The sequence below is a fragment of the Macaca nemestrina genome, chromosome 1, assembly GCF_043159975.1.
Source record: "Macaca nemestrina isolate mMacNem1 chromosome 1, mMacNem.hap1, whole genome shotgun sequence".
Taxonomy (NCBI): Eukaryota; Metazoa; Chordata; class Mammalia; order Primates; family Cercopithecidae; genus Macaca; species Macaca nemestrina.
In genome coordinates this window covers 6,863,607-6,887,907 of record NC_092125.1, presented here as the reverse complement: position 1 = coordinate 6,887,907, position 24,301 = coordinate 6,863,607, and the positions used below count along the sequence as shown (strand labels likewise).

General features: G+C 40.7%; 1 protein-coding gene across 5 annotated transcripts in view; it reads right to left on the bottom strand.

Moving 5' to 3' along the window:
- Positions 1-24,301, bottom strand: part of LOC105474663 (phospholipase D family member 5) — a 418,259-nt gene that overhangs the window by 197,091 nt on the left and 196,867 nt on the right. For 4 of the 5 annotated variants that reach the window (XM_071073552.1, XM_011729479.3, XM_011729478.3 and 1 more), the window contains one exon: positions 8,412-8,580. The exons of the other annotated variant lie outside the window; for it this stretch is intronic. In XM_071073552.1, the coding sequence (XP_070929653.1) occupies positions 8,412-8,580 (169 nt within the window). The remainder of the gene's footprint in view (positions 1-8,411; positions 8,581-24,301) is intronic. 5 annotated transcript variants of the gene reach the window in all.

The following is a 24,301-nucleotide window of genomic DNA, read 5'->3' as shown; positions in this document are numbered from 1 at the left end:
CCGGGTTAACAATATCGTTAAGAAATTTTAATTGAATATTTCATGTTCAGGCTACAGGAGTATTAGATAGTTTTATCAGGCTTTTACATGGGAGTGACATTGTCAAAAACAGGATTCTTCTGGGTTTCAGGCATAGCCCTGTGTTACAAAGTAGATGCTGACTGTTTGCATGATGAGTGAATAAAGAGTCTCCCTCAGAAGACTTGAAGAGGAAGTGCAGACTTGCCTAGGACTGTAGGCAAGGGCGAGAAAGGACACATGGGTTTAGAGAGCCAGGGAAGATGGAGAATGGAAAAGATGGCGGAGACTGGGAGCAAGAGGTGCTGGAGGCACCGGGCCATAGAGGACTCCACTAGGCTGTGGGCTTCCTTAGGACAGGTAAGAGGCATTATGGGACAAAACGTGCAGTGGTTATAATAGAAAATGTAGTATCATTTACAAATGAATCATAAGGATGGCTATGAAACAAACATGACAAGAAAACGTTTTTTAAGTTTGATGAAACAAAAGCCCTTGTCCATTGGTTAAAGGGCATTGATCAGATCAGCCAGGAAGAATATTGCAGAAAAGGAATGAGTGGGCTACCAGGTAGCACCTGGAGACCTGAGTCACACATGGATACAGCTGCCTGAATCACAATGGCAGGGTCATATGCATGTTGCCAGGTCATATAGGTCTTCAATATAGAACAAAACATCAATCAACAAAAATTAGGAGGGACTGTAAGTTCAAGACCACACAATTTACTGTGTTTTCAAAATTCAAGACGTTACTTGTCCAGAGGGAGATACACACACACGTATGTATGTACATTATATAAATAATATATATATATATATATATATCAGCAAATACAGACTGCAGTTGTGTTTTCTATTAAATGATAGTGTTCTAAGATCAAATATTTCACAATCTTACCATATAACTTCGCTAGATAGTGTTTGGTTATAAATTTCAGGACAAATGGAGGGTTAAAATAAAATGTATTCTTAAGCTTGCAGAATTCTTGAGAATGGGGCTTTTATGGATGGTGAGGGGGTGATCAGTCCTTCCAGATCTTTTCCAAACCTGAAGTGCCCCCTGCTTCTCCAAAGACAGAGTAGCTGCTTCTCAATGGGTGTGTCAACCAAGAACTGCATAAGTAGATGAGTGAGAGTAAGACCGTGTGCGTGTGTGTGTGCACGCACTTGAAGATTTATAATTAATAAATCAAATGAAAGTAAGAATTCCACATACAATGATAATTTGCCTAATCCTTTTTATCTACCCAGAGTCTCACATTTGCAGAAATTATAATCCCCTTCTAATTTTACATAGTAACCATCCCAATTTCTAGCACAGTGTAAGAGCCATAATAAGAACTTGCTAACAGAATAAACTTGAACCAGAGTTACAGTGTGTACACAAATACGTGAATGTGAATAACAATGTTCATGATCATAACAAACCCTTATATAGGCACTAAAATGGGCAAACACTGTTCTATACTCTTTACAGATATTAACTGATTTAATCTGCACAACAACCGATGAGGCAGGTCCTGTTATCACCCTGATTTTGCTGTTGAGGAAACTGAGGTATAGAGAGTTCATCCTCTTGCCCGAGGTGGCACGGCTAATAAGTAGGTCAAACAAAACAAAACAAAACAAAAACCGTAAGCTCCACTCCTGGCTCATTTCTGCAGTCTTGCTAAATCTGCTAACCACTGTGTAGAGGTAGGATCCAGGCTTGTACTTTCCAGAAAAAACCTCCTGGATCACTGAGCTCTTATGCTGGCTGCTTGCAATTTCATAAATACTGTTTGATTTTTAAAAATCATAATTTCTCGAAATCAAACAATTGTAATGTATCATCAGTTGGCAGTCACAGCTCACTGGCAGACCAGTATCTAACTGATTTCACATAAACACATCTCTTTAAGATTCCACTGTTGCAGACCATTAATTATTTTACAGGTTCCTCTCAGTGAATTCAGAGTGTGAGTTTATTATTTTATTTTTACTTTTTTACCCAATGGATTAGGTAGCTCTACTAATGAGCCTTTGTCAGTTATATTTCTTGGCTGCTTCTGAACAGGTTTGATTTCATAAATTCCCATCATTTTGTCTCATAAATGAGCAATCAAGATGTCCCAGGAATTTCAACATTTTAGGGTGGCAACTCATCATCCAGACAGAAACAAAAACCTTTTACCTGACCATGTATTTTCCTAAAATTCTAAAATATAGTTATCACGAACCTCTAGACCTCAGCAGCCCTTAGCAGCTGTGATACAGAGTAAGGGCACTGTCCAGTTTCCTTTAGCACAGAAGGAAACAAACACAAACAGATTAACTCCAGGTACGAGACAAGAAAAGCAAAGTGGGGTTTTCAGGGTAGAAATCCAAACAGCAAGCTTTTGGAAGTACAGATAAAAACACATTTTAAATCAACGTGTGTTTCCATGCGAATGAAAAATAAAAAAGCCCATATTCATCATTCCTGTTAGTAACAACCATCACACTCGCTCTTACAAAATTGCTACTCATCCAGAGCCCAGACCAATAAAATGTGTGCGAAATAAAAAAGCACATATTCATCATTCCTGTTAGTAACAATCATCACCCTCACTCTTACAAAATTGCTACTCATCCAGAGACTAGACCAATAAAACGTGCCTGTTTGCTGCTGAGCTGCTCTGCCTGCCATTGGCTACATGGTTTCTTGGTGCATTTTCCTATTGCTACATGATAAAAAACAGCTGGGCTGCTTTTTTGCTTATAGTTCCCGTTAATGTATGTGCCATCTATGGTTCCATTTAGGACTTTTCCGGCTCTGTTGGTTTAAAATCAAATGTCACATTTGACTATTGTCCCCCAAATAAAAAATACTCTCTTTAAAAAATTAATGAAAAAGAAGCTGTGAATCTGACACAATTTTTTTTATCACACATATTTGTGAAGGATAGTGTTCGGCACCAGAATATTTTAAAGAAAATTTAAATTTGGCTCACTTGAGTAATCAGGGTGTGAACGATTTTTTTCCTAGCATGTTTTTGCATGCAATACACCAATGAGAGACCATCTCCTGATGTTTATAGGGTCTTGGTGAAAATAAAAGGGTACACACAAGTCCAAAGACTGGTTGCCCGAAGTTTGAAATGTTAGGTAGTCTTGAATTTCCTTTTCCATTTGAAAGATAAAATCAGGTAAAAATTTAAGTTAAAGTAGCTTCCAGTTAGTGCCTTCTTTTTTTAGGCACTGAAGTTTTAGGGTAAAACTTGGTGATTTTATCTGCAAAGAATAGGATACAGGGGTCCTTGAACTGCACCCAAAGAGAAGGAGTTGGCAGCGAGTACCTGTTTCCTTTCTCCATTTTTCATCACTTCACAATTTTTCCCCTACCTGCCCAGTGACAGGGGGAAAAGGAGGGGAATAGACTCCAAAAACAATCTTTTCCTTTTTTTTTTGACACAGAGTCCCACTCTGTCCCCTAAGCTGGAGTGCAGTGGCTCGATCTCAACTCACTGCAGCCTCCGCTTCCTGGGTTCCGGCAATTCTCCTGCCTCAGCCTCCTGGGTAGCTGGGATTACAGGCATGTGCCACCACACCCAGCTAATTTTTGTATTTTTAGTAGAGACAGGGTTTTACCATGTTTGCCAGGCTGGTCTCAAACTCCTGACCTCAGGTGATCTGCCCGCCTCGGCCTCCCAAAGTGCTGGGATTACAGGCTACCACACCTGGCCCTCTAAAATTAATCTTTAAGTGCCCAAGAAATGTGGTCTTCAGATAAGTTCCCCCGGACCTTTTAATGCTAACCTGTTGTGCATACCGCTCTAGGGGTTGAGAGAGGTGAATAGGGGCAAGGTGAAAGGCAGCCAGTCAGGCAACAAAACACCCTGAATTCTGCATGCTTGCTCTTTAAGACCATGGTCCATGCCTGGCTCTTGGCCAGTGGAGACCAAAGGCATGGCATTCTGCAGAAACAGTCACTTGGCCGCCAACAGACTAGAGGAAGAAAAGAAATTCCACTACCGCATTGAAGTGAGAACCCTCCAAACATTATTGCTTCCCCACAGGACGTGGCCAGGGACAGGCAGGTGTAGGGAGAACTGCAAGATCAGTCTCAGAACACCTTTAATCCATTCAATTCCCAAAAAAGATAAAGCCCCTCTATCCTTCATGTTTACAAAGGCAGATCTCCCCCTTGTAAAGAGGCAAAGCACAATCAGGCTCAAAACTGCAGAAAACCAACTGGTTTTACATTGTACAGAAGTCTAGTGCTATTAGGGAGATGAAAGGCAGCTAAGAGGTCTCTCTTTGGCAGGAGCATATGACTCTACCAGAAGACATTCTAAACTAGGTCTCTTCCTAGAAGCTCGCCTGTGAGTTCAACGATAGTTAGGTCATGGGCAGTAAGTTGAAAACTTCCATTTGTTGGCAGCAGGCCAGTTGTTAGAGAGTGACTTGAACTAAGCTTCTAAGTGTTATCATCTTTCTACATCAATAACATCTAACATCTACCTTTCTACATCAATAACATTCTACCTAAAGTCATATGACAGATCGTGGTGGGTAGATCACTTGAGGTCAGTTCAAGACCAGCCTGGCCAACATGGTGAAACCCCATCTCTACTAAAAATACAAAAATTAGCTTGGTGTGGTGGCAGGTGCCTGCAATCCCAGCTACTCAGGAGGCTGTGGCAGGAGAATCGCTTGAACCCAGGAGGTAGAGGTTGCGGTGAGCCAAGATCACACCACCGCACTTTAGCCTCGGCAACAGAGCGGAACTCCATCTCAAAAAAAAATTAATAAGTAAATAAGTAAAGCTATGTGGGATTGGGTCATGGTGGAGGCTGGCCTCTACTTCTATCATTCAAGGCTGGAAGAACAGTAAGGAAATTTCCTTTGAAGCCTAGAGAAATGGCCATCTGCATTATGTAATGACAGAGTGCTTGTAATAGTACCACCTGCTGTAAAACAGAACATGGAAAATACAACTAATGAACTTGTGAAGCCGGCTGAAATTCTTCAGGCAGATTACAAGTTTTTGCAGTATATAATAAGGGTTACAAAGAACGAGATAAACTGAAGAAGGAATTGCTGCGTTTTCATGCAGAATTTAGATAAAATGTAGAGAATCCAAGGTTGGTCTCTCCACTCACAACATTCTTCAAGTAAGAAATGGCTTCAGGTCGTGGGTCTCTATGGATCTTCTTAGCCAAACAAAAGGGCTCTGTACTGCATATAATTTTCTGAATTTTCTGTATATCATGACACTTTGACATTTTAAAAAGCCTTTCTGGGCTGGGAAGTGTTGGAAGTGGATGAAAAGATGTTAACAGACACAAACATACAGTTTGGTAGGAGAAATAAGACCTAGCATTAGATAGATCAGTAGGGTGACTATAATTTACAATAATCTATTCTCCATTTCAAAATAAGTAGAAGGGGGCTGGGTGCAGTGGCTCATGCCTATAATCCCAACACTTTTGGAGGCCAAGGTGGGTGGATCACTTGAGGTCAGGAATTTGAGATCAGCCTGGCCAGCATGGTGAAACCTCGTCTCTACTAAAAATATGAAAACTTGGCTGAGCATGGTGGCACAAACCTGTAATCCCAGCTACTTGGGAGGCTGAGACAGGAGAATTGCTTGAACCCAGGAAGTGGAGGTTGCAGAGAGCTAACATCGCACTACTACACTCCAACCTGGGCAACACAGCGAGTCCCTGTCTCCAAAAATAACGTAACGTAACGTAACATAACATAGCATATAAAAATATAAGTAGAAGGGAAGAATTTGAAAGGTTCTAGCCTAAAGAAAAGAGAAATGTTTAAGGTGACAGATTCCCCAAGTACATTGATTGGATCTTTACAAATTATAATAATGTATTAAATTATTACATGTACTCCAAAACTATGTACATCTATTATGCATCAATTAAAAATGCACGCATTGTCACACACAGACGCACACATGGACACATACATGAGCGCGTGCACGCGCACACACACCCCCCTTTCCAGCTGGGAAAAGACTGCCCCCGCAAAGGGTTAGCCAATGCCTAGAGATAAAAATGGCTCAGCCAGGCTTTCATATGCAAGCTAGCCAGTCTGGAGCCTTATTTCCCCTGGTTCGTACATTCCAGGGGGCAATCTTCTACTCTCCATTTACTCCTTTTGAAAAAAGTATCTCTAGGTATCTTACCCCATCTTACCATTTTACATTTGGCATGTGTGTTAGGGGGCATGTAACTACTCTTTTTACATGTTTCCAATAAAGAGAAGCCCACATGAGGAGCCTCACTCAGATCCAGACCCGATGCAAATAAACACACTCTGGATTTTGAACTGTAGGAGTGAAGGATGTGCCATCTCAAAATATGTCAGGTTGGTATATTGATGATTATTTCAAGGGGAAAACACTGGGAAAATTGTAGTTCAGTAAGGGATAGCTGACCTGTCTCTTTCCGTATGCCGCAAACCATAAAGATTCTTCTGAGAAGCCCACCCTACCTGTACCAGGGTGAGAAAATAGCCCTTATCACCAGAGACTGGAAACTGGGGGCTGCCATGGACCTGAATAAACACACTTAATGAAGTAACCCTATCTCCCACTAGTTTTATACCCCTTCCATATCTCCTAGTGACTCCCCTAGAAATTGACTGCCCCCACACAGATCCCCTTTGTCCTGTCATGTCTTCTCAGATCTATTGTTCTTTGTCAAAAAAGTATAAAACCATCTTACTTTGGCCACTTCTTTGGACTTCACTCTCTTGTGAAGATCCGCATGTACGAGTAAAACTAATAAAATTTGTAGACTTTTCTCCTGCTAAGCTGCCTGGTGTCAATTTGGTTTCTAGATCTAGCCAAAAAGCCCGCATAAAGCGAAAGGGGTATTGGAGGTGACCTCTGGCTTCGCTCCAGAGCCTTGGTGTAGTAGAATTCTCACTCTGAGGAATGAGGTGAATGCGTTTTGCATGTAAAAGACAGCTATGAATTGCTACGGCCACAGACTGGGCTGTGGTATGTTATCTCCAAAGATGGCCGCCAATAATCCTCATTCCTGTACGTGGATGTTGCTCCTCCCTCCTGGACTTGAGACATGCTTCTACCAATGGAATAGACTGGGAGCAGCATGCTAGGATTCCAGAGCTCTTTGCCTTCTGAGGATCCAACCACCACGTAAAGAGCTCGGGACTGTTTACTGAATGATGACAGAACATGCAGAGAGACTCAGCCATCCCAGACGTTCCAGTCACCCCAGCTGAGATACCAGATATGTGAGGAAAGCCATCCAGGATTCTCCATCCCCAGGCAGCCCACCCCAGCCAACACCATACGGATCAGAGGTAAGTCCTCACTGCCAAACCCTGCCCAGAATCAAGAACAAATAGATACTATTGCTTTAAAGCACTAAATTTTAGGAGACATTATGGAGTAATAAATCCTGAAACACTTACTCAAACTTTAGTAGAGATGGAAAAGTGTAGAACACAGTTAGTAAACTCATTCCATTCTTCTTTAGTTATGGCCTTTGTATTTTTTGTTTTTATTTTCCAGTAACTTTTGACTTTAAAATGGTGTAACTGAATAGATTCAATAGCTTTCAAAGCACCAGTGAGATCATGATTATAAGCTTAATGCCAACACATTTTGCATAAAAGGAAACAGAATTTATTTTACCCTTGACTTACATATGACATTGAAGTGTAGGCCAATGGCTACATATTTAGATAGGGTAGCTTAATATAAACTATCATGGTTGTATCAATATAAAGAAAACACACTAAAATCACCAGCACCATTTTCTTACACCCAGAGCATTTTATTCAGAAATCGTTTAGATCATTCAGTCAGTTTTCTAAAGGTAGTTCTCCGAAGCCTTATTTTTTTTTAAAGAAATAAGCATATTTCTTTTTCCCATTCATCCAAATATGACAGTCTAGAAAAAACAACTATCCTGGGAAATTTCACTCTACTATTAAAAAAAAGTGGCTGTGGGTGAATTATAACTCGAAAGGTGGATTGTAACACAAATTAACCAAATAAATGCCTCAGCAGGCAGTTACAGAATTAGACCTGTAAACATGCAGGTTGTGCAAAGCAGAATTCTGGACCATGCCATTGACAGAGATTATCACGTAAATAGCACGCCCTGAAGTTGTGCAACACAGCAATTCTGTATAAAGAGCCGATTGTGGGCAAAGATGAAACACGATTTTGTCCTTGCAAACCTGGCATTCTAGTAGGAGCGGAGTGACATATGATTAACAACGGCACATCTACATAAATGTAATAATGTACGTGTACTCTGGGTGCGGGTAGACTAAAAGAAATGAGCTGGAGTTTGAGGAGTGGAGGAGCAGAATACTAAGGAGTGGAAAATGCACATAAGTAAAATCATCACACACACAGAGGATGTAGCTTACCTGACATGCTGATGGATGAGTGTGGTTGAGATCCCAATGGGAAGACACTATGTCAACAGACTTTTTGGCCATGTTGAGTAAATTCATCCAGCCTTGGAAAAGTGATAAGTGAAATGGTGCATTTTCTGAATAGTTAAGGCCTTCAGGAATATTTTCCACCAGGGCAATTCTTAGAAAAGATTTTGAAAAACAAAAACAAAATCTAGTCAAATTTGAAGCCACAGATCTTTATACAGGCATACAGCAAACATCTAAAAAAGTACTCTTTACTCATTCTGAATGCATTCTCTCCTCATCATTTACATTTTTTTTTCCCCACAAAAGTCTTCTTACATTTAACCTCTACTAATCTGTGTTCTGAGAGTTTATGGTCTATTTTTTCCATAGTTAGCACTCATATTTCAGAAAATCACAGAGTATGTCTCTAATGTCCAGTTTCAATCTAGCCTGGAAAAAAATTGTGAGTTTCCTATACAAGCATCTTCTTCTAGTAATATATTCCTTTATTATTTCCTGGAAGCAATTCGATTCCTATATAAGATACTACTTTGCAAGCTATTTGAGACTATAAATTGAGTTTTGCCTATCTCCAGTTTCTAAAACAATGTGGGGCATATACTGGAACTCAATGAATGCAGTTATTACTGCTGAGCATCTATTGATGCTTCCTAGCCTGTGGTGTAAAGTGACACTGAGAAGAAAATTATAAAACCTGCTTGTTTCAGGGCTTTATTAATATTAGAGCTAAGAAAACGATAACATTATAGTAATAAGCCCTAAATAAACTGCAATCAGCAATATTCTAATAAGTTTGTTTTCTCTTTTTATACTTTTTATTGTATTGACAATATATCCACTGTATTGTCATACCGTTCCTTGGCTGCATTGTTTTCACTTCTGGGTTAGGTGACAGATAACTTCTGACCAAAGGAATGAACTATTTTTTTCAGCTTTATTAAGCTTTATTTATTAATGTATATTCTCCTGCAATTCTTTTTTTGAAATGGAGCCTCGCTCTGTTGCCCAGGCTGGAGTGCACTGGTGCGATCTTGGTTCACCGCAACCTCCTCCCAGGTTCAAGTAGTTCTCCTGCCTCAGCCTCCCAAGTTGCTGAGATTACAGGCACCTGCCATCATGCCTGGCTAACTTTTTTTGTATTTTTCATAAGAGACGGGGTTTCACCATGTTGGACAGGTTGTTCTCGAACTCCTGACCTCTCATGATCCCCCCGCCTTGGCCTCCCAAAGTGCTAGGATTACAGGCGTGAGCCACTGCACCCAGCCTCCTGCAATTCTTGATGGAAAAACCCCAAGTCCTTATGAAAATACCAGTTAAGTGCTCCCAGGACACAGATTTGCATAGTTGTATGCACAAAGCCAGAGACATAATTAGGGCTCATGAAATACTTATAGAATAAATTTCAGCTTTCAACAAAGAATTCAGCACTTCTCAATAAAATACTGAATTGTTACTCTTACTGAGACTTGTTGCATTTAGCCAGCTTTTGAAACAAAAACAGTACTGCTAGTAAAATGTTCCTGTGCATTTGATCAACCTAGAATATTACAACCAGAATGGGTTCTGGGTATGTGATTCAGATAAATGTGCAATTCTGGGGTCCGATCAGCCTACCACCACCCAAAAACTTATTTAACATTTGTTGAGCCTTTATAAGCACAGGGCAGGCAAATCACTATGTGCAACACAGAAATGACTACCACAAATCTCTCTAGCCCTCCGAAACTTATAATTTAGTGCAAAAGCCTCTCTCTCATACATACTGACTCAAATAGGAGCTAGACCCTAATACATGGTGAGACAAGGGTAAGAAGCTTAATTAGAGGGAAAACACATCACTTAAATAATCACTGGAACATGGACAGAAAGGAAAAATTCTGATTGGGGACATCTAGGAGGAAGCTGGGCTTGAAATCTAGAGGAAGCTGGGCTTGAAATTAGTCTTCAAAGATGAAAATTTTTACTGAGTGCATTGGAAGAGAATGATAGTCTAGGAGGGAGGGAGGAGTTTGTAAAACAGAGCATGTCTGGATATTTGTGAGTTAGTGAGCCAAGGGGAACATGAAGTTGGAAAGTTACGGTAGGAGCTTGTGATAGTGGAAAAAGCTGGAAGCATATGTAGGGACCACACTGTAGAGGTTGTGAACAAGGGAGAGGAGTTTGGACTTAATTTTGATGCATTTGAGAGCAACCAAGTGTGTTTTAGGGGACTAAGTCTGACAGCGCACCTGTACGCCACTGGCATGGAGAAAGAGGAAATAGAAGATAAGTCAGTAGAGAGTAAAGCTGCTGCAATAGTCCAGGGGAAAAAAAGCAGCTTGAATTTGTCCAATGGGAATGAAAAGCAGCATGCAGTGGACATTTTCAAGGTCAAATCTTAAAGGTTTGAGGGGCAGGTAAAGCAGAAACAATGAAGACTCAAATTTTCTTGCAAACCAACATACTGTCTCTTAACTGGGCTCCATAACCACCTCCAATGGTCTCCTCACATGGGTTCCTGCCCTTCTCCAAACCATTTTCCCTACTAGAGTTGGGTTAATCTTTTAAAACTGTGAATCCGGACACTCTGCCTGCGCCTAATGAAACTTCCCGACTGTCTTTAGGATGATGACCTTGACCCGCCCCCACATGATTGACAAGTGTTTACCAGCCTGGCCTGCCTCTCTGCAACTTCACTGGATTCAAATGCCCTTTGTGGATTCCATACCACAGCCATATTTGACATCTTTTCTTCCTTCCCCGTTATTCTTTCTAGACTTCTGCATTTCACATGCATTGTCCTAATCCCAATTCCTACACTGGTTACTGAGTCATCTCCCAGTTAACTTTTAAAGTTCCAATCGAAGCTTCACTTCTTCTGATTGGCTTCCTTATACCCCCAAACTAGGCTAGATCCCCTTAATATCAACTTCTGTAGTGACCTGCTTCTCCTCTTTCATCCTACACCTCACTCTTGAAATTACTTGATTAAGGCCTTCCTTGATGGATTATAGGGTGTGTGAGGGCAGAAACCTGTTTCGTTGGTCCAGAATTGTATGCCCAGTGCCTAACATAACTATATACTATAGTATAATTGTGCATAGTGAGTGTCCAAAGAATACATGTTGGGTGTCGTTAAAATCTCAGCTGGGAGGTGGGGAGCTGGGATCCATTAAAACTGACAAGTGGCTGGGTGCGATGGCTCACGCCTGTAATCCCAGCACTTTGGGAGGCTGAGGTGGGCCGATTACAAGGTCAGGAGATCGAGACCATGCTGGCTAACACGATGAAACCCCATCTCTACTAAAAATACAAAAAATCAGCTGTGCGTGACAGCGGGCGCCTGTAGTCCCAGCTACTGGGGAGGCTGATGCAGGAGAATGGCATGAACCCGGGAGGTGGAGCTTGCAGTGAGCCTAGATCGCGCCACTCACTCCAGTCTGGGCGACAGAGTGAGACTCCGTCTCAAAAAAAAAAAAAAAAAAAAAAGTGACAAGGAACATGGGAAGGAATGTGAATTGGGGATTGAGAGAGAGTATCAAAGAAGAAAAGATGATGAGAAAACCAGTCCAAAGCCTAACGTGGAGAAAATGCCTACATTTTTCTGGTGGTTGAGTGTGAAACTGATGAGAGGATTCAGAAGAGACCATTAGAGAAGCGGGAAGACCAGAGGGGTCCAGGAGAAGCAGCCTTCAGGAAGCCAAGGGGAGAGAGAGTTACAAGATGGAAAGGGGATTATTTGATCTACACCTCGAGGCCTTCGAAGGCAACAGACAGAGACTGAAGTTGGATATCTTAATTCTATCCACATTTAAAGCCCAATTATCTATGTTAATAGATGCTAGACATAGCATGGATAAATAATCCCAGATAATCAGTAGTTTCTGTCTCCCCTACAACCGATGGATATATTTAAAAAATAATCCAACAAACAAACAAAAACATCCTTCCAACAAAACAATGCCAAAACACAACAGCTGCCACCAAATAAAGAACTAGCTAGTTTTAATTTTACTGTGATATGATATAAAGGGTATATGGAGAAAGACGAGGAGACACAGGAAGCCCAGATAAACCAAACATATGAAGGGAGGAATATAGTATAAATGTACAATTATAGATGGCTCCATAACATCCCCTTCTTTGTACTGTCCCTATGCTTCTCTTAGGCTACAAGTAAGTCACGATTCCCAATCTTTTTTGGAAATCTTTAGACCAGGTGTTCTTAAAGTTGGATCTATGGGTAGAATTCATGGGGATCTATGAGCTTGAATTCTACATCTTTATTTTCCCTAGTCACTATCTAAAATGTAAAATTCCCTTCGGTTATGAACATAGGCAACAAACCATAAGAATATTAATGACTTCTGCAATTTTGTCTCCATTAACAGTTTTCATCTTGTGGTACAGTTATAGACAACATTTCCAAGTCTTTCTCACTACTTTGAAATTGTGGTAGTGACTGGATCTTGTTATTTCGTGAATATGACTGCAGGATACACATGAGCATAACATAAATGTATTTGTAAAAATATTCTGGTCACTTTAACATTTTTGGTGTCCTTTGCAATCCTCTGTATTTTAATATATTAATTTAAAAACATGATTCAGGGAATGATGCATAGGTTTCATCAGACTGTCAAAGGAGTCCATGGCTAAAAAGGGGTAAGAAGCCCTCATCAGATGGATAATGTAACATCTCTTCCCTTTCCTTCGATTACACACACATTCTTACAAGATTTTATTTTCCTTAGTGATTGACGCTTTAGAGGTGGGTAACATGATCAAGAGAGATTTCTTTAAAAAAGAGGACAGAGTCAAAGCCAAATATGGAAAACATCTAATCACTTCTGGCTGGTAGAGCAAGTGAAGCAAGAGAAGACAACAGAGAAGAAAGTATGGGAGATATTGGAGGAGGAGGAGAGTGAAAATTCCCTGGGAGCCAAGGAAGACCGAGTTTATTACAGTAGTCTTCCTTATCCTTGGTTTCACTTTCTACAGTTTCAGTTACAGTCCACCAAGTTCTGAAAATATTACATTGAATACATTATTTTGGAGGAAGAGACCACATTCACGTAACTTTTATTATGGTATGCTGTTATAAGCATTGTTTTGTTGTTGTTAGTTTCTTACCGTACCTATTTTATATATTAAACTTTATCACAGGTAGATATGAATGGGAAAAAATCGAGTACATGTAGAGTTCTGTAGTATCCGACGCTTCACACCCCCACTGGGGGTCTTGGAACACATCCTCTGAGTATAAATAGGGACTACTGTATTACCGTTATTTGGTTTTTACTAAATATCAAGAGAAACTATGAATTTATAGTAAGAATAAAAATAGAGGCAGCACTCAAGGTCTGAAGACTGCACTTTGGGCGGGTAATGAATTCCAGGGAAAGCTTGGAAATAATGACCCTATTGACCTCCTCACTCTCCTCCTCTCTCTTTACCCAGACATGTGGATTGCGCCTTCTGGGACATATGGCTGTTTCTTACGCTAGAAAAGGTCTCTAAGAACCAGCTTTGAAATGACTTATTTCTGTGACCTATAGTTTTATTTCCTTTAAAAACTAACAGCTGGCTACTCTCCAGAGGCCTAATCTAATTAGCATAGGAGCAGAACTCATTTACATGCCACCACAGCCCTGAGTATACTCATACTTCTCAAGGTAAGAAAGAAGTAGGCAGATCTCATTAAAATTCACCTTTGGGCAAACCCCTGGAACACCTACTTGCCATCTGCTAGAGAACTCTACCTAGAGGCTGTATGGCACTATTTCTGACACCTAATAACTAGGGGAAAACTGGATATATAGGAATGCAATACAAGAAAAATCTTTCTATACTTCTTTTCTTGATAGTTTAAGGTAAACTGTGAGTCCAGGGAGCTTAGGTGGAAGAAATACAAGAAAAAGCTTTTTACATTGTTAATAGAATTGTAAATAGAATTCAAACTGTTCTTATTAACAGCATGTATTTATTCTCCAAACTTAATGTGATCATCCACATTTCACTTTGCATTCAGGAACAATACTGTACCTTCTCAAAGAACTATTTGTAGTTTCCCTTTAATAAGCTCCTGGAAACTGAAGTCCACGCATTTGACAGCTTTAAAAAGTGCTCTGGGTGTCTGTGTTTTGGTAAATAGAAGAATCTTTGTAAAATATGATACTTTCATACTTGATTTTGGCATTATTGTAGAGAACAGCTTAAAAGCGTTTGTAATAACGTAGACAAAACACAGCTCTGCCAGTTATGAGCTGTGTGACCTTCAACAGATTACTAACCTCTTTCAATCTGTTCTCACTTCTGAGCAGAAAAAAGGTTATTACAAAGATTAGAGGAGGGAATCTCAGTGACACGCTGTGCTCAATGCCTGCTTCCTAGTAAACGCTAAATGAAAGACATTTTTTAAAGTAACTTAGTCTGAAGACTTATAATTGAAAAAAAATGTCTCCAAGGTTTCAAACTCATAAAGCACAGTTACTAAAATGCTTCTACATACACCGGCTAAAAGGAGTCTTATAAACTGGTGCCTACATGACATTTTCAAAGTGACCGTAGCTTTCTTTTGTTGTCTAATGCACTGGATCAGTTATCATGACTTGACCTTAAAAAGGTGCATGGCAGTCAATGCATTGACATTCATTCTTTAGATCTTGATTTTCTGGTCGCATTAATGAAGCTGAACAGACAATCTCGGCTCATCAATACAGTTAGGTTCGCACTCAAAGTGATTGTGTTTTTATGCTTACTGTGGTCATATGGCTATAATTTTAATTATAGACTCAGGGGTACACATGCAGGTTTGTTCCACGGGTATACCTCATAATGCTGGGGTTTGGGCTTCCAGTGATCTCATCACCCAAACAGTGAACATAGTACCCAACAGGTAGTTTATCAATCCCTCCCCCTCTTCTTCTCTCCTCCCTTTTGGGGTCTTCAGTGTCTATTATTTTCATCTATATGTCCTTGCCTTGGATACCCATTGTTTAGCTCCCACATGTAAGTGAGAACATGCAGTATTCAATTTTCTGCTTCTGAGTTATTTCACCTAGGATAATGGCCTCCAGCTGTATCCACATTGCTGCAAAGGACATTATTTCATTCTTTTTTATGGCTGTGTAGTATTGTATGGTGTATGTATATACCACATTTTCTTTAATCCAGTGCACCACTGATAGACACTTAGGTTGATTCCATGACTTCTCTGTTTTGAATAGTGCTGAGATAAACACACAAGTGCAAGTGTCTGTTTGATAAAATAACTTCTTCCCTTTGGGTAGATACCCAGTGATGGAATTGCTGGGTCAAATAGTAATTCTATTTTTAGTATGAGAAATTTCCATGCTGTTTTCCGTAGGGGCTGAACTACTCTACATTCCCACCAACAGTGTGTAAGCATTTCCTTTTCTCTACATCCATGCCAACATCTGCTATTTTTTGACTTTTGAATAATAGCCATTCTAACTGGTGTGAAATGGTATGTCATTGTGGTTTTAGTTTGCATTTCTCTGATAATTAGAAATGTGTATTTTTATAAAATATACTTACATACTTGATTTTGGCATTATGTAGAGAACAATTCAAAACAAAAGGGTTTGAACTAATGTAGACAGAACACAGCTCTGCCTGTTATGAGCCGTGTGACCTTCAACAGATTACTAACCTCTTTCAATCTGCTCCCACTTCTGAGCAGAACAAAGGTTATTACAAAGATTAGAGGAGGGAATCTCAGTGACACGCTGTGCTCAATGCCTGCTTCATAGTAAACCCATGTTTGCTACGATGTTGGGCATTTTTCATATGTTGGTCGCTGGTATGTCTTCTTTTGAAAAGCGTCTGTTCATGTACTTTTCCCACGTTCTTCCTGTTGGTTTAGGTTCCTTATAAATTCTGGATATTAGTCCTTTATCAAGGCATAATTTGCAAATATTTTCTTCCATTCTGTAGATTGCCTGTTTATGCTGCCGGTTCTTTTGCTGGGCAAAAGCTCTTTAGTTTAATTAAGTGCCGTTAGTCTATTTTTGGCTTTGTTGCATTTGCTTTTGAGATCATATGGCTACAATCAAAAGCATAGGATTGACAAGACAAAGGTTAACCTTCCCAAAGAGATGCTGGAATTTCTGACTTAGAAGGTGACTCGCTACCTATGTGGCAGATTCACTGACCACCTCCAGACATGGAAACAGTTGATACAGCCCTAGAGACCTTGCTTTATTTCAGCTGAGATGTATATTTCACTTTTTCCCCAAGACTTCGGATCAGAGTGCATTTACTTGTGAAAATAGCAGAAAGAATACTAGCAAGAGCTGGCTGGCTAACAGTATCCTGATTTTTTTTTTTTTAGAGATGGGGTCTTGCTATGTTGCCCAGGCCGAAGTGCAGTAGCTATTCACAGGCATGATCATAGCACACTGCAGCCTCAAACTTCTCGGCTCAAGTGATCTTCCTGCCTTACAGCCTCCTGAGTAGCTGGGACTACAGGTGCATGCCACTATGCCCAGCTATTTATTTATTTATTTATTTATTTATTTATTTATTTATTTATCTATTTATTTAATTTTTGTAGAGATGAAGTCTCACTATGTTGCCCAGGCTAGTCTTGAACACCTGGCATCAAGCGATCCTCCCAAAGTGCTGGGATTACAGGCACACACTACTCTGCTCTGACCATTCTATTATTGTTAGTTGGCATTCTTCCACAAAGAAAAGCTTCCCCCTTGGCCGGGCACAGTGGCTCATGCCTGTGATCCCAGCAGTTTGGGAGGTCAAGGCAAGCAGATCACTAGGTCAAGAGACCGAGACCATCCTGGCCAACATGGGGAAACCCTGTCTCTACTAAAAATACAAAAATTGGCTGGGCATGGTGGCGTGTGCCTGTAGTCCCAGCTGATCAGGAGGCTGAGGCAGGAAAACTGCTTGAATCTAGAAGGCCAAGGTTGCAGTGAGCCAAGATCCCGCCACTGCACTCCAGCCTGGGTGACAGAGTAAGACTTCTTCTCAAAAAAAAAAAAAAGAAAAGAAAAGCCTCTCCGCTTTTCCTATCACCCTTCAAGACTTTTTTTTTTTTTCTTTTTTCTTTTTTGAGGCAGGGTCTTGCTCTGTTATCCAGGCTAGAGTACAGAGTGATCAGTGGCTCACTGCAGTCTTGAACTCCTGGGTTCAAGTGATCCTTCTGCCTTAGTGCCCCTGAGTAGCGGGGAGTACAGGCATGCACCACCACACCTAGCTAACCATCACTTTTACATGAAAAAATGTTTAAGTAGTATTGATTCATGTTTCTTCAAATAGGTTTTATAACCTATTACTGTCATCATTCATTATATGCATCAAATTGTTGCATATATTACCAGTGGGAGCCCCTATAACTTGTATTCTGTGTCCTTTTGATATATTTCTTTCCATTTTTAATACTTTCTTATTTTTTGTCACCAGATGTTTCCTTTTTATTACTTTTAAATTGATTGTCAAAGACAATAGCCGCAGAGGACACGGTAGTGAGTGTGAGTTGGTGGTAGCAGATTGCTGTTTCTGTAATTCTGTATGATTCAGGCAGATGAAAGCCTCATTATTTCCAGGTCTATAATTGTATATGTGAAGAACAACTATCGTTTGTTTTGGGGTAGAGACAGTATGGCAGTAGAGGAAGTATAATTGTAGCTATTATTTGTTGCTTACAGCTTAAAAGTGCTTCTGTAGATATTATTACATAGTATCATCAACAACAACCCTGCAAGACAGGGAGGATCTTAGTTTGAGAGATGAAGAGAGCAGGGCTCCCAGCGGCCAGGGGTCATCTAGCCAGAGAGAACACCACTGAGCTGGGATTTTAACTCAGGTTTTTGTCTGAGCTCGTGTGTTTGACAATGCTAGATTTGGCCCTTGTCTTATTTTACAGGATATGCTACAAACACACTTTGGGTTGACAGAGGAACTAAGTCGAGCGATTTTTGAAAGCAGAGGCTACTGTCTTAGAGGGGAAGATCAGCTTGGACTGAGATGCTCATCCTGTGTGGAGGAGAGGGGAAGGTGCAAGTGGCAGCTCCCCTACCTTATTCTAGTAAGGAGCACCCTCCTTATTCTACAAACCACTCTGCCAATCTTACTGACCAGGAAAACTGTCCCGACAGGAGGGCACACTTTCAACTGGCTTAATATTTCTAACTACTGATCCAGAAAGGAAGGAACAATCAGAAAGAAACCTGAGGAGGATGAAGACAAAAGAGGAAAAAGGTGGAAAGTAATGCACCCACCTGTTGATATTTCACTAATATAAGATGTGGCAAAGGAGCAGGGAGTTCATCAATAGAAAGATCTTGACACTGTCCTCAAAGAGCTAACGCAGTGGAAAGGCAGATCATTGAAAAAAAATTGGTTATAATTTATAAGGCAGTTACTACCCTTCAACATCTAACAAAATGGTAATTATAATATTACCTCTATCACTTTTTAAATTCTTAAAAAATTTTAACTTTTTAAATATTTGTGGGTACATAGGAGTATATATTTATGTGGTACATGAGACATATTGAGACAGGCATGCAATGTGAAATGAGCACATCATGGAGAATGGGGTATCCATGCCCTCAAGCATTTATCCTTTGAGTTACAAATAATGTAGTTACACTCTTTAAGTAATTTTAAAATATACAATTAAGTTATTAACTATAGTCACCCTGTTGCGCTATCAAATAGTAGATATTATTCTTCCTATTTTTTGAGCCCATTATACTCCTATTACTTTCAATGAGCATTTATTGAGTTCTTGTTTTGTGTCAGGCACCACGTTAAGTAGATTTACGGACTGTATTAATGTTTACAATAATTATCAGAAGTAGTTACTGTTATTATCCATGCTTTTATGGATAAGGAACTGAGACACAAGGAACTTAAGTAACTTACCCAGGGGCACACAGCTAGTGAGTGATGAAGCCCAGATTTAAGCCCAGCAATATGACTGCAGAGTGTATCATCTTTATCATAACACTCCATTGTCTCTTCCAATTTTCAAAACAAAATACCCAGGCAGAGGTGCAAAATTCTGGGTATTTTTCCCCCAAGTCAGGAATATCCTGGGGCATGATGTCCACGACCGTGAATTCTAGATTCACAAGCAGAGCTGCTTTCTGTTAGGATGTATTCTCTCACTGTCGGGTTATGTTTGTTTGTTTTTGCTTGTTTTTACAAAAGACATAATCACTACTTCAACTATATTCCCTGAATTAAAATTCAGGACATAATCTGTCTGATGATTTGGGGGTCATCTATTCATACCCTGTACACTGATATTTATGGAATGCCAAATCCATGATGAGCTCTCCAAGTGCTGATAGGCACCCAGGCAAAACCCTTGTTTTCATGGGGCTTACATTTCCTGGGGAAGGACACAGCGAATACATAAGTAAACAGACAAATAAAAAGATGGAAGGGGTGAGAGAAGTAAGTAGGATGAAATGACATATATTAAGGAAAAGGTTTCTTCTTTAGAATGCCAGCCAGGAAAAGCCTTGCTAAAGCTGTAACATTGAGATGAGATGCAAAGAATTTGTAAGCAGCGTTCAGAACAGAAAGGAACATCAGTCAAGAAGGAATGTGCCGGGCACAGTGGCTTGTGCCTGGAATCCCAGCACTTTGGGAGGCCGAGGCGGGTGGATCACCTGAGGTCAGGAGTTTGAGACCAGCCTGGCCAACATGGTGAAACCCCATCTCTACTAAAAGTACAAAAATTTAGCTGGGCATGGTTGCACGCACCAGCAATCCCAGATACACGGGAGGCTGAGGCAGAAGAATCATTTGAACCTGGGAGGCAGAGCTTGCACTGAGCAGAGATCACGCCATTGTACTCCAGCCGGGATAACAAGAGCAAAACTCCATCTCAAAAACAAAAGAAGAAGAAGAAAGAATCAAGGCAGAAATGAGGTTGGAGTGTTTGGAAGAACATCAGGAAGGTCAATGCAGTGAAATCTAGGGAGTGACATGGGTCAGAGTCAGGGGGAAGTCAAAGGGGTTGGTGAAGAGTTAAATTACACAGGGCTGGTGAACATGGTGTGAGGTTGTGATTTATACTGTGTGATGAGAAGACACAGTGGATTGGACAGGGGTGGAACATGATCTGGTTTACTCTCCACAAGGATGACCCCTGACATTTGTCAGAAATGGGTTGCAGGGGACAAGGGTCGCAGCAGGAGAACAATTAGAAGACCACTGCAATAGCATGGGGCCTAGATGAAGGATGGTGGCAGCTTGAACCACCGTGTGAATCCTGGGGATGAGGAAAAGTGGAGAGATGTGGAATGCATTTTTAAGGTAACGCAGATAGAAATATGGGCACCATTGAGGGAAATTCATCTGCCCCATTCCTAATGCCATCTTCCAGGCTCAGGGATGCTTGCGTGATGGGATGCAAGCTTGCCTTTCATCTTTCTCCAAACCTTTACCCACACTGCCCTAGGAGGAGGAATGAATGGGCTGACTGTGAGATTGAGGAAGAGTTATTAGCTTGGTCCCTTGCTTCTTCTTGGGAGACCTATCCCACCCTCAACACCGAAGCCTCAAGTCTTGCCTAGACAAGCCCCTTCATGTCCAGATGTGCCCTAGTCTAGCGCTGGCTGTGCCTGGGTGATAAGCCTGCCTAGTTCTGGGGTTCAGTGAGGAAGATGTTTGGATCTCACATCAAGCTACATCTTCCAATTTAGCCTTTGTCATTAAGGTGATCATTTGGCCTCCATCTGCTACTTCTTGTCAGAACTGTCAATTTGTTCAGGAAGAAGGGTGCTTTTGAAGGATAGCAGAATATGCCACCTGAAAATATGCCACTTAAAACAAAAGGATTATTTTGAGCTGAAGGCAATAGAGAAGAAAACACAGGGAAATATCTCTGTCTCCCCTCATTGGCCTAAAAGCAGGACATGAGTTTACAAAAGTGTCCTCCTCTCCTCTCTACCAGGAAGGACAATGTTCAACACCGGAGACAACTTTAGACCCTTATCAGCCTGGAGACCAACCCCAGAAGAATCTACATAACAAATTAACTAGCATTTATCTGCCATTAGTTTCTCATATAGTCATGCATTTTGGTTAACAGATCACATATACGATGGTGGTCCCATAAGACTGTAACACTTGTAACACTGTGTTTTTACAGAACGTTCCCTAGGTTTTTAAAATAATAATAATAGTAATAATAATTATTATTATTATATTAGAGACAGAATCTCGGCTCTTGCTGCCCAGGCTGGACTGCAATGGTGAAATCTTGGCTCACTGCAACCTCCACCTCCCGTGTTCAAGTGATTCTCCTTCTTCAGCCTCCCGAGTAGCTGAGATTACTGGTACCTGCCACCATACCCGGCTAATTATTTTGTATTTCTAGTACAGACAGGGTTTCACCATGCTGGCCAGGCTGGTCTCAAACTCTTTACGTCCCAAAGTGCTGGGATTACAGGCATAAGCCACTGCGCCCAGTCAACAGTACCTTCCCTAGGTTTAGATACATTTGGATACACAAACACTTACCATTGTGTTAAAATTGCCTACAGTATTCAGGACAGTAACGTGCTGTACAGGTTTGTAGCCTAGGGGCAATAGGCTCTATCATATAGCCTAGGTGTGTAGTAGGCTGTACTAACGATGCATTTCTCAGAACAGATACCCATTATTAAGCGAGGTATGACTGCATTTGCGTTCCCATGATTTGTTGCCTCTAGAGACTCTAGGTCTTTTCTCTTTGTCTCGTCACTTCTCCAAAAATGTATTGTTCTTTACTGAAGATGCTATGTAAGCCGAGTTAGAAGTCACCTTTTTGAGAATTGCTCATTCTCAACTGGGCATGGTGGCTCACACCAGTAATCCAGTAATTTTGGGAGGCTGAGGCAAGAGGACTGCTTGAGGCCAAGAGAATAAGACCAAACTGGTCAACACAGCAAGACCCTGACTCCATGAAAAAACATTAGCCAGGTATGGTAGCATGTGCCTGTAGTCCTGGCTACTCAGGAGACTGAGGCAGGAGGATTGCTTGAGCCCAGGAATTTGAGGTTACAATGAACTATGATCGTGCCACTGCACTCTAGCCTGGGTGACAGAGCAAGACTCAGCCCTTAAAAAATTTTTTAATTAAATTTTAAAAATGAGAGAGATTTGCCCATTCTCTGGGTATCTCCCAGATATATATGAAATGTTCATGTAAACTTCTGCTTGTTTCTTTCTTTTTTCTTGTTAATCTGTCTTTTGGAGCAGGTGATCTCGGCCGAGAATTTAGAAGGGTAAAGGGAAAATTATTTTTACCTCCTACACTATTTATTAAGCCATCTCAGAAAGCCCAAAAGTAGAGTCTGGACATGGGTTGGGATTCTTATATATTAAATTCTCCTGGATATTTTGATGGAGTAGGGGAGCAAATGTCAGAATCTATGACGAACAATTGCAATGGACAAAATAAGTTGCAGAAAATGATCGTGAGGGAGGAGGCATTGTTTATTAGCTCAAGAATTCCAGTTCTCTTCCTGAGTTGATAGAAAAGCTATGGCCAGAATGACAAATACATGCTGCCTCTCCTCACTCACATGCCCAATGCAGGCAATGATAGTCAATCACGTTGTTCTCTCCTGAGCCTGCCCTTGGCCTCACCGTCTCTCTCAGCCTATTGCTTCAGGCAGCTACTAACAACTGAGACTGCACACAAGATGAAATTGAAGTTACGACTTGGAGGCAAACTAGGAAATGGAGCTCATTACATTTTCTAACTAAGCCAGAGTCATCTAGAAAATCATTTTTGTTTCAACCCACATTAAGAGTGTTTCAAAAATGTGTAAATGCTATTTTCTACAATTGAAACTATGACATCCGAGTTTGCCTTAGGGCCTCCGAACTGTACTTAGTAGAAGACACAGGAGGTTGGCCCATCTGTAGGTTCAGGATTTATCCTTGGATTTATTTATTTTAAAATAAATTCTTGACTCAGGCATATTTTTGGATTCAAGTTGCCTCTTCAAATTAAAGCATAGTGAAATTCTTAGCAACTGAGGACTTACCATCAATTATTGCTAGTATTTGTTTCCAAAGGAGGAGCCAGGAAGAAGATAGCAGAGCAGACTCAAGTCCTTGACACCAGATCCTACCCAGTAACTACAAAGCAATTAAGCTCTGCTCTATCATTGTTCAAGGCTGATGGCAAGTGCTTTTCCACGAGAGGGAGATTATATGTGATTTTTTTCCCTTTCCTCTAGTGTCTTGAATCTCAGTAATTTTCAGAATTTGAGGCTGCATTAATAAATCCTATCATTTGCAAATTCTTTTTTGCCCACCATGGGCTCTGTCAAATAGACATGTACCCCACTGACACCAGCTAAATGAGAAGCTGACTGATGGCCACTGTCAAGCCAGATGCCTTATCTGGGGTAAATTTTCTGTGCCTCAGTAAGACTCCTCAAAACCTTGCAAGAAACCAGATCTGGGAAAGATTCCTCAAAGGAACAGCAGGACTTCTTGCTTAGAAAAGTTGTATACAGCTGCCATTACCTCCAGAACCAAAAAATGGTTTTCAAAAGCGTAAGTGTCAACGATGTGGCCCAGCTGGGTGCAAGGACTGTAAGTCGCAGGTTTTCTCATGAGTGAGTATGATGGGCCCTCTTCACTGCAGATTGGCCACACAGCACAGAAGACAATTTTGGCTGCTATATTTCGAGTCCACCAAGGGCGATCAGCATCATCTGGCCAAATATGTGCTGTTTCCAGAGGTTTAAAATAGTTTTTCTAAATGTATCTTTTCACAGTCTGAATATGGCTTAAGTTTCTTCCGAGGTGACACATTGAAGGGGATGAGACAATTCTGTAATGAGTGAATCTTGCTAGATAATCAAATAAGTTCTGCAAGTTGATTCACTTTC